The sequence below is a fragment of the Hakea prostrata genome, chromosome 3 (genome assembly GCF_041222555.1).
Source record: "Hakea prostrata isolate BN-2017 chromosome 3, UWA_Hpros_2, whole genome shotgun sequence".
Taxonomy (NCBI): domain Eukaryota; kingdom Viridiplantae; phylum Streptophyta; class Magnoliopsida; order Proteales; family Proteaceae; genus Hakea; species Hakea prostrata.
The window spans coordinates 8465037-8475780 of record NC_142602.1 but is presented as its reverse complement, the minus strand read 5'-3'; the positions used below and the strand labels follow the sequence as shown (position 1 = coordinate 8475780).

The following is a 10744-nucleotide window of genomic DNA, read 5'->3' as shown; positions in this document are numbered from 1 at the left end:
GATTTTCCTTATAGTCATCTTAGAAAGGGAATATTAGTCATATTAGACTACATAACCATCTTGCCGCCACCTATGCGCAAATGGTAGTAAGACCCACACACTAATATTAACATGAACAATTAAGGATCAAATTATGGAAACTTACTTGTAAACATTTTTTTGTTTAAATATTTGAAAGATTTAAATTTTATTCATTTGCCAACTCATAATTGTTATAGTAGTTGAAACCAACGCTTCTTAGTGAATAGGTCGTGGTTTCGATCCTCATTGAGGCATATTAATATCCCATCCCCGGCTTAATAAAACCCTTTGAAACAAAAAAAAAAAAATTTATTCATTCACAAAAAACATTAATAAACCCATTTCCTCCAACATTAGTAAGGATCTCCAGCTTCTCATTGCTTGCCAAAATAGGGCTTTCAAGCTGAAATAATTATATAAAATTAAAACAATAAAAGAATCGACGTTATGGGATTAATCTTATAGTGAAATTCTCTGCACATTAGTGGAATTATATTTTTTTTCTTTTAAGCCTCTTAGATATCTCAATTAAATTGCAAGACAGGATCATGAATTAGCTTCCACGAACAGAGAATAGTAAACCATTGAAGTCCGTTCTCACCTCGTCGGTTCAGCCTTCCAAACAAATAACCCTCCAAGATGTTGAACCCAACACCTCACCTCCGCTTATGCCTCCAACCCTAAAGAGTCTCTCAACCAGAACATTTAGATACCATTGATCGTCCATGCTTGAACAAAGATTTGAAATCTCTAGATATTGAAATCTCCGGACTCATGGAACCAAAGCCTTAGATACCTCGGTTGAATTGCAAAAAATGAATAAAACCACATAGTAAGCCATGAAGCCGTTCGCATTTTGTGAGCTCCAAACAAATACCCCGATGGTGAACCCAATACCTCACCCCGCCTTGGCTCCAACCCTAAAGTTTTAGCAAGCACAAACAATTTTCCAAAAATCACATGGAATTTGATGTTGAGATACTACGTCTTGGTTATTCGGATTTGGATGTCGAATAAATGAGGGGTCTGATTTTGTAAATTAATAAACTTTAAACTCTTAAAATGTAAAGGTAAAAAATTATATTTACAAATAAACCTGCCATTTGATTCTCAATTGTTTGATCGTGTTTTGATTATGTGGCACGATTAACACCATTAGCTACAGCCAGCAGTGGCTGTTGCAAATAAAAATCCTGCCTCCATGGGAAAAATTACTTGGAACTCATGGACCACTCCTCTTCATGGATAATATTTTCCAGGGAGTGTCTAGTGAGCCTTTAAATAATGTCACGTGTCCGATTCCTATTTAAAGCCTATAACAAAACATCTAGTTTTTTACTCAACTTGAAACCCGTACCACTATAAAACCCTACAAAAATCCCCAAATTTAGTTTTCAAGTTTCCCTCAACTTTCCAAATCGTTTGCATAATTGTCGCTCCATCTTCTTCAACCTTCATCTTCTTCATGCTACTTATCGTCTTTGCAAGCTTCTCTTCATCTTCTCCGTCATGATTCTAACACTCTTTCAAAGGTAAATATGTTTGGGTTTTAAACATCTTCATTCTTTTTTTCTTTTTTTCCTTCAAAAATAAAAAAATTATAGAAGATGAGCTAAATCCTCAGGATGATCCAAACAGTCAAAAATACCATAGATTGTAATTTCATGTTTCTTATTAAAAAAAATAATGTAACTTCATGTTTATTTCTCTCTAAATGGATGTGCATTTTTTCCAACAAGTTTACTTGTTACCCACTCTAATATTACTAGTTACCACACATAACATAGTCAGTCTATGTTAAGTGATTTAAAATCTAAATATTCAATAACAAAACTACCATTGTATGATGCGTTATGACCAAAACTATTCTCGTTGTAATTACCTCGTATTCTCAAGGTGAAGGAGCCTTCCCAGACCTTGCCGGAAAACATCTCCCCCACATTCTCTCTGCCAAAAATCATGAAGTATGGAAATAAAATCAGGAGTTAAATGATTTTACATATACACATAGTTAGTAAATATGCGCATCCGAACATATAATTGGAAAAACAACATTTTTATGTACATTAAACATACATGGAATGCAATACCCAACTTTTAAACATATTTGTATTTAATTTATTATTTATTGCCGTTTTAATTGACATACTAGCTATTTTTGTTACTAAATAATATAAAATAGAAACCCACAAAGATTACGTAATTCCTTAATTCCTTCATTCAGTCATGACTCATTCTCATTGTTTTCTTTTTAACTTCTTCCGTTTTTTTTTTTCTTCCAGCTAGCAAGTCATAACACTCAAAACCCACAACATGCTCATCATCGAGATAATCGCCTTTGTCGGTAAATAATTTACTTTATATTTCATAAACTATTCATATATTGTATTAAATTTTAATTCTATACCGTAAACACTTAATTCAAATCATTAAGATAAATTATAATAGATTTAGACATGGAGATGGCAATTCTTCTAAGTGGTTTTCATACTCCCACTCAATAGAAGCAATCCACCATTGGTTACCTCTAGTTGGATGGCTAAAGATAAGTTTAGAATGAAACAATTATAAACATAATAAGTGCGCGCTAAATTTAAAGTTATAGACAGAACTTCGAATGTTACAACTAATTTCATTGCTAAAGGAACCAAGGTGTTATGCTTACATTGAGTCTGGTGGCAGTCTCCACCAATATTTATGGCTGATAACTCTGTTTTAAGCTCGAACAATGTTTACTTGGAGGCTTTTATCTCAATGAATTTTGCTTATTGGGAAAAAATAAGAAGTGGGTATGGTGCTATTTGGGCTCTTTTTGGTATCAATTCTCATTGTCTATTATGAGATTTTTTCATTGTTTTAAATGGTTTGGTATCCATTATTATTTTTATTTTTATTTAAAATAATAGAAAAACTTCTAAAATCCACAATGGACTTTTTATCCATTATGAATTGTAAGTGACAATTCATTTTCCTCATTTATGCGGTGGTGTACTTGAAATTTTAAAGTTTAAGATGGGTATAATAGTAAATACACATTATTTTATAAAAATCACTTTCAAACCCTCTCCCAAACCAACAACTTATCCAGAGAGAATATGTGTGGATCGGGTAAATGGGATAGAAATCACTGTCACCATTCTCAAATCTCTAGGATTTCAGAATTTTAGATATGATAGTTGATGGGTTTCTTGTTTCCCGAGGAAATTCTGCTCTTCTCCTTTTTGTCCGTTTTGTTCAAATTTTGCCAAAGAGTTGCAATTGGAATTAGTGTTTCTTCGTTATCTGTAACTGGGCTTCGTTTGCATCTGGGCATCCATTGCTGGTGAAATTTTTCTGCAGAGATGGTGGTTTTAGCAATGAATTTCGTTCAGTTGAAGGGCTTCCTTTTGAAGCATTGGCGGATTGGCATCCAAGTATGACCACTGAGGAGGCTTGCTTGCCTGTTAATGGAGTTCGTTTGAAAAAAAAAGCCAAAATTTCGATATTCTTCTGTGGTTATCTAAGTTTGGCTCTGAGCTTCTGACTGGGCGAGGTTTTGTAATGCGGAGTTTGTTCAAAATAGGCAATATTTCCATTGCTTCCTGGTATCACTATAATCTTCCTGGGCTGTTAGTTTGGTAGTTTCATGTGATTACTGAGAATGACTTCTGTTGCTTGTGGTGAGAGCATTAGGAAATTCCTGCACCGAAAACAAAGCATGGAAAGAACGCTGTTGGTTCTCTAGGGAATGAACTTCATATCCAAGAAGATGATCACTGCCTCAGTACCACTGATAACTCGTTTCAGTTATGCAAGAACAACAGTGGAGGAGCAGAGGCATTCATGCCTTTCAAGAGCTATTCTGGTTCAACTTTCAACAGTGCATAATAAGCAAAAGCTTTAGTCATCCAACAAAATTAATAAAATGAAGCTGTGTTCCTCTGGCTCTGACTTGGAAAGAAAATGTTAGGCAGGGTTCCATTTCCCTCCCTATTGGATCTTTAAGAATTGAAGAGAGGTCATAGGTTTTTCCTAGACTTCCTTTTCTACATGTTACTGTTCTATCCCGTTGAAGTTTCTTTGCTGTAATCCATCATTTTTTATGTCAAAAATCCAATCTTTGACCTTTTTCAAGGACACAATTGAAAGATTCCAAATCAAGAAAATTCATATTGGATATATACAAGAAAATAGGTATGTACATTCTTTTTATTAAGAATCTGCAACTTCTACTCTTATATTGACTTTGAATTCTTTTATCTCAGAAGATCAAAAACAGGGGAATCCATATGAGAGGAGACACTACAGCAGATGAACTATCTGACAGCAACAAAAAGTCAGCCCAAGCTTCCTTTGTTTGATAATGAATTTGAAAGTAGTGATAGTAATGATGTTGAGGTCTTGGACATTGCCAATGTTGTAGGCCGCACAGAGTAGGCCGCACAGAGCAATTACGATAGTGTTTTTTTTTTTTTTTTGGGTATTAATTTTTATTATCATTTTCTAATAATTTTTCATTTTGATGTACCAAACTTATTTTTCATTCTATAATTTATTCCTGACAAATGTCACCAAACCATTTTTCATTCTTGACCAATAATGAATTATTGTACTTATTTCTTTTAAATAGGCATAATAGACAATGAGAATTGAAACCAAAAAGAGCCTTGGTAGGGGGCAATAATGGAGAGGTCATATTTGCATGTGCAAGAGGGAAGACTCATGAATATTTTTCAGGAAAAACATCATATGCTGTGCACAGTAGTGGACATATATACCAAATGATTGTACGAGAAAACAAAGTGAATACAAGACTATTGAGGATTTTTAAAATTAGAAATTAAGCTTTTAATATCAGCCAATCATTTGGTACAAATATGCACTGCTTGCACGGGCAGCGAGGGATGTGCATTACCATGATTTTTTTCCTATTTTCCACGCTAATACGCATGCGACTAGAGGGGACTTGAGGGCAAACCAAATGGGCTTCTGGTTTAAATTAAACTGGTCCAAATAGAAATTTGTTTGTGTTTTCATTTTCATAGCGAATCATAGATCGCAATAATTCGTAGTAATCTCTCTTCGCGGTTTCGCTTGTTCATCGAGATACGGTTCATACAGTAACAAGTCATCCGGTTCGTGCCAATGGAGGAGTAGTAGGATGGTTAGGAACCTACTTCCGTAAAGAATAGGGTTTTACTTCCCACCGTACAATATGTAATATCCCTATCTCTATATATAAAAAACGCATTTGTACAAAAAAAAATAAAAATCATCCGGTTCGTCTTTTGCGCTCGCCGTGTCGATGAACCCCAAGCGCCGAACCATTGTTGGTCATACTGAGCCATTGAAGACGAAGGGTTTAGACTTTAAATGCTTTCGGCCAAGAAGAGATGATGTGTATTGTTAAACCCTCGCAGGTCTCCATCGTCAGTTCCTCACTCCACACTCTTTTTTTTTTTCTTTTTCCCGCCATTTCGTCTGCAAAACCGAGCGATGAAGTTGCAGCCACGAAGAGTCGACAATTGTTGCTGAAAAACTAGGTTTAATTTTTCCCAATAACTGTCGTCGAAATTAACATCGCTACCTAAACGCCTATTGGAGTAATCATTTCCAAGTTTTTGTCTGATCAGGCCAAAGCTCGATGAGTATTTTCTTTTAGTGTGTTATTATTCAACGATGTTAATTTTCTTTCCGTATTGTATTTTCTAGGTCACCTGCTTTACTTTTTTTGTGTGTGTTAGTATCCTGTCGGAAAGGATACCCAGTAAGTGATATTGGTTTCCAGGTACATAGCGTTTTCAGTCTCTTCCCGTTGCAAAACCACTCGAGAGTGGAGATAAGTAGTTTTGACGGTATTAGAATGGAAAGCTCAGGTTAATACCCCCTCCCAAAATGTCTCTCACTGGCTTAATGACATACTTCTAGGTGTTCAAGAGGCAAAAGGGCAGTAGAAGATATTATGGCTACCTCAAGAGATATCGAAGAAATCATTTCTAAGATTTCGTCGAATAAGGCTAAAGATCGAGAAGTAAGAAAACGTTTTATTTGTTGGCGCTTATGATTTTTCCGTTGTATCTTCATTCTTTCTTACTTGACGTATGTATTGAAATTTATTTAGGAAGGAATAAAGGTGTTGTATAATTGGTTGGAAGGGGGAAGCTCGTTTGGGTTCTGCAAGATTTTAAGCCATAATACCGCAAATCTCAAACCGAATGAGATCTCTCAGTGTAAGATGGCATTCTTCTCGTATATTTTTTAATTTGGCGACATCCACCGTGGTGTCGGTGTTTGGAATTACAGAAATATTTGCTAATCATCTGTTTATTTCGTTTATTCCATTGTTTGGTGCACAGCTAAAACATGGCCATTCCTTGTGTCGAACCTCATCCAATGTATAGCCTCAGAAATATCCACAAGCAAAAAGCGACAACCAAAGTCGCTTTACGCAAAAACACTTAGAATTGCCATCCAACGAGCAGAGGATGCAAAGTTTCCGGGTTAGTGATAGGAACTCCATGTGCTCCATCTGATTCCTTTGTGTATTATTTAACATCCAAGTTGAGTGCCTTACATGGTGGTTTATGTTGAAGATTTTTCAAAATTTGAATACCTATTGTAAAAAATGGGTGTTGGAGGAGAAATAAGTTAAAGCAAGCAAGATTTGAAATTTGTACCTGTACTTGATTAGCATCAGGATTTAAAGTGAGATTTTCTCTTTGATCCATGGTGGAGACACCTAGAACTGTCTGTGGGTGAGTGTACTTTTCATCTACTTATTGGCATTTCTTTCTAATTCACCAGGCAGGAGGCTATTTCTACTTCCTGTCGTCAAGACACTATTTAGTCACATTTGGGATGTGCTAAGAGATGTTCCTACGTTCCAGTCTGAATATGGGGTCATTCTTCGGTATGTTCTGACTGTGAGAGATTATCGCTTTCACATGAGGAAACGGGTCTACTGCAGTGAGTCCATTTGAACATTTGATATTTGTGTTACCTTTCTACTTCAATTAATTACGTGGATGAAGCCTATGATTATACCAAGCAGCATCTGAAATACTTCTTTTACCTAGGTCTAGTGCTTCTATACATGAGCAAGGTGGAGAGAAGCTTGAGTGGGGGAAGTAGCATACCAAACCCAAAGGAAGAAGTATTCCGCTGTATCCTCACTCTACATTCCCTTCTGGAAAACCCTCCTGGAGATTTTACCAATAATCTTAGAGAAGACATTGTTAAGGGATTCATTCAGATTTTCTTGCATGTTAGGTATTTCACATGGCATCCCTGCTTGTTCAATTTCTGTGACATACTTTTTGTTCTTTATCTGGGGCATTGTTTGGTGAGCTCACTAAACTCCAAGGGGTAGTCGAGTTGGCAAGGGATGATTGCCTAAGGAAGATTTAGGTCTTGAGTTCGACTCCTTATACCCTTGGGGCTACTCACACATGGGTGTCTAGTGCTCTTGACTGGTTTCAATGAAAGTTGAGTGGTTCTCATTTAACCCTCGTATGACACGGTACATGCGATTTTGGCGTGCATGGACTGGTGGGGATGGTCAGTTGACACTTGTGTTAAAAAAAGAAAAAAAGAAAAAAGAAGTTTGCTGGAATCACTGTTCATGCTTTCCTGTTTGTTCTCTTGTTGGAACATTATCAGGGATGAGGGAAAAATTTCTCGCAAGCTTATTGAGTGCATTAATACGTATCTGTCAAAAGATGGTCCGAATCTGGGATGCCAGTCAATGGAGATCCATTCTGCTGTACAGGAATTTTTGTTGCGTTCATGGCTTACAACCCATGATAAGTGCTTGAAGGTGTTTTAAGCAATCCAAAATCAATCCTGTTTTCTTATGAAGTATTAGTTTAATTTTATGGACAAATGGCTTAGTGCTGGGTCTGTCTTTTGTAGGAAGCCCTTATTCTATATGCAAGGTTACAATTAAAGCTAGTAAGGACTGCTGCTGATGGGGTTCTTTTGGTTGAACAACTTCTAGATGTTGTCTGTAAGGAACTTGACCAAAGCAATACCGTGAGCACTAGTTTGCTGTGGTGAGTCAGGGTGCCTTTGCAACTTCTACTTTTTTCTTGAATAAGATGGTAAGGTTCTGATGGGCTGTTTATGTTCATTACAGGAGTGATGCCACTAAGGATGAGAAATTTGGACACTTGACTAGCTTGCAACTTTGTTTGATTGAGCTTGCAGCCTTTGTTTTCTACTGGGTATTTGTTAAAAAAAATCTTGATTATGTTTCAGTCTTTTTTTAACATTTTGAGAGGTGGGCATTTTAGGAAAAACTTTTTCCTACCACTAAAAATTGTACATAGTTTACTAACTGTATGGTTTCTTTCTGAAATTCCGGGAACTTGAAAAGTTGTTATCCATCAGTTAAGAATAAAATACTCTATGATTTTTTCTTTTTACGGACGGGACTCTTTATCTCTTTTTTTTTTGAGGTTAGATTCTCTTTGATCTCCGTAGTATGGAAAAGGATGTTAAATTTGGACACTTGACTAGCTTGCAACTTTGTTTAATTGAGCTTGCAGCCTTTGTTTTCTACTGGGTATTTGTTCAAAAAAATCTTGATTATGTTTCAGTCTTTTTTTAACATTTTGAGAGGTGGGCATTTTAGGAAAAACTTTTCCCTACCACTAAAAATAGTTTACTAACTGTATGATTTCTTTCTGAAATTCCGGGAACTTGAAAAGTTGTTATCCATCAGTTAAGAATAGAATACTCTATGATTTTTTCTTTTTACGGAAGGGACTCTTTATCTCTTTTTTTTTGAGGTTAGATTCTCTTTGATCTCTGTAGTATGGAAAAGTAAGTTGGCCAGATAGGGTTCAGTTATTAAGACCTGTCTCATGTCATCCTGTCTTATCTTTACACAGGCTATCCCCTGTCCTTGGATCAAACTCTTATTGTAGCCTCGGTCCCTTGAAGTCTCTCAAATTGTGCATGATTAATGACCTTGAGATGTTTAGTCATCAGGCTCCCTTTAGACTGATCAAAATGGTAAAGGTTCCTTTTGTTGCTAATTTGCTATTCTGTTGGCCTGGAATTGGATATCATAAACCCTCTCAAATGACGAGGTCAGGGTCTTGAATTGGATTGGCAAATAGGATATCTTCAGATGACACAAACTTTGGGTCTAAATGATCTGCTACTATATGGCAGATATTGGGTCTGACCATCTAATTATCCCCTCACTACTTGAACCCAATTATTACATATTTTATGGTCTTTATTCTTGAAAGTACATTTTGCATTTTGACACAAATTTTGAGAACCAGCATCACTATCACACAGAAAGGTATTGTGACTAACTGTATAACATCCAGGCCTAATTATTAATTTTATGGTACACTGCTCTCAGCATTTCCGTGCATTTCTTCTGTATTTTACATATATCTTGTGTCTTTTAACGCCACTCCAACTCGTCATACCACCTTCCTGACATGCTAACCAATGCTAATACTGAACACCTTGCTCTTCAAGAGGACTCATGGTTTTTCCTTTGATAGGGGCCAAAACTTCAGATCATGATTCTATACATCTGTAGTGAAGTGGTTAATAGTTGTTGAACCAATATCAGTGTTAGACTGGATGACCTTATGTAGCATTGATGGTAGTTTGCCTGTGCATGTATTATTCTGAGCTTTGTCTCTCGGGATTGCTACTGATTCATAACCCTTTGCTTTGTATTTACATGGTGAAATTTTGGACAAATTGTAGGTAGAGGATTTAATTAGCATATACCTAGTTCTATATGTGTATACCCACAAAAGCTAGCAGTTGTATGGGGGCTTTTAAGTGGTTGGTGCTTTCTCAGGCATGTGTTAATATGAACAAACGATGGTGATTTCTCAGGCATGTGTTAATATTACCAAACAACCATCATTGGAAAAGAGAGCTAGAAGAGAACATGCTGCTGCCTATCTGAAGGAGGGGCTTACAAAAAGGAAGTGGTTATGGTAAGCTTTTTATCTAATTTAGTGGTGCTCTAGTTAATAGATTCTGTCATGTGGCCTTGGTACTGTTAATATAAAACGACAATCAAATCTTTGATTCGCAATGTTTTGTGGCGGGATTTGGTGGTTGGCAATTTTGTGTGTAATAATATAAAAGTCTACATAGAGATCTTGAGGATGGTGATGTTCCTTATGTTGGAGAAATTATTTTTTTAAATTGTTATGAAAATTATACCTAACCAGCTTAAACAGACACATGACATGAACAACATATGCACCTTTGCTTGCTTGGAGTTACATAGCAATCAAGTCAATGGTATTGTTAGTATATTTATGCATTTATTTTAAAATCTTTTGAAGTTTGTTTCTCATTTTTAACTTAGAAAATCCCTATCTTTCTGCTTGTTTTCATATGCAATTATGTCAAATTTAAGTAGTCTAATGCCTCATTGTTGGGGAGCGGTTCTGTTTTTTACAGTCATTCATTTATGCAGTTGTTAACATGACATTTTCTGGGCATTATTGAAGTATCACCATTTCTTTTGAATTTATTCTTTTAACATAGTTGTTTCTATTTTCCTGCATCCAGACGTTAGCAAATGTTTTTCTTGAAAAATTGAAGGAATAAACAAATGCAAGAAGATACATTGGGTTAAAAAAGGCCCCATAATCAAGTCATTCCTTGGTCAAATGAAGCACTACTGTAGAGGACGAGTCCTGCAACCTTTGTAGACCTGAATATTGATACTAGATAGGCCAACCTACACAACCAT

At 36.0% G+C, this 10744-nt stretch overlaps 1 protein-coding gene across 7 annotated transcripts in view; it reads left to right on the top strand.

The window, feature by feature from the left end:
• The first annotated feature begins 5348 nt into the window (after positions 1 to 5348).
• The window catches only part of ATM (Serine/Threonine-kinase ATM-like protein), a 103220-nt gene continuing 97824 nt past the window's right edge, over positions 5349 to 10744 (top strand). Inside the window, exons 1-10 of one of the 7 annotated variants that reach the window (XM_089148784.1) lie at positions 5349 to 5543; positions 5929 to 6031; positions 6122 to 6230; positions 6357 to 6500; positions 6805 to 6966; positions 7077 to 7269; positions 7660 to 7816; positions 7912 to 8051; positions 8135 to 8222; positions 9871 to 9974. In XM_089148784.1, coding sequence (XP_089004910.1) covers positions 5963 to 6031; positions 6122 to 6230; positions 6357 to 6500; positions 6805 to 6966; positions 7077 to 7269; positions 7660 to 7816; positions 7912 to 8051; positions 8135 to 8222; positions 9871 to 9974 — 1166 coding nt within the window. In that variant the 5' untranslated portion in view covers positions 5349 to 5543; positions 5929 to 5962. The other 6 variants (XM_089148782.1, XM_089148783.1, XM_089148780.1 and 3 more) reach the window with 6 other exon arrangements.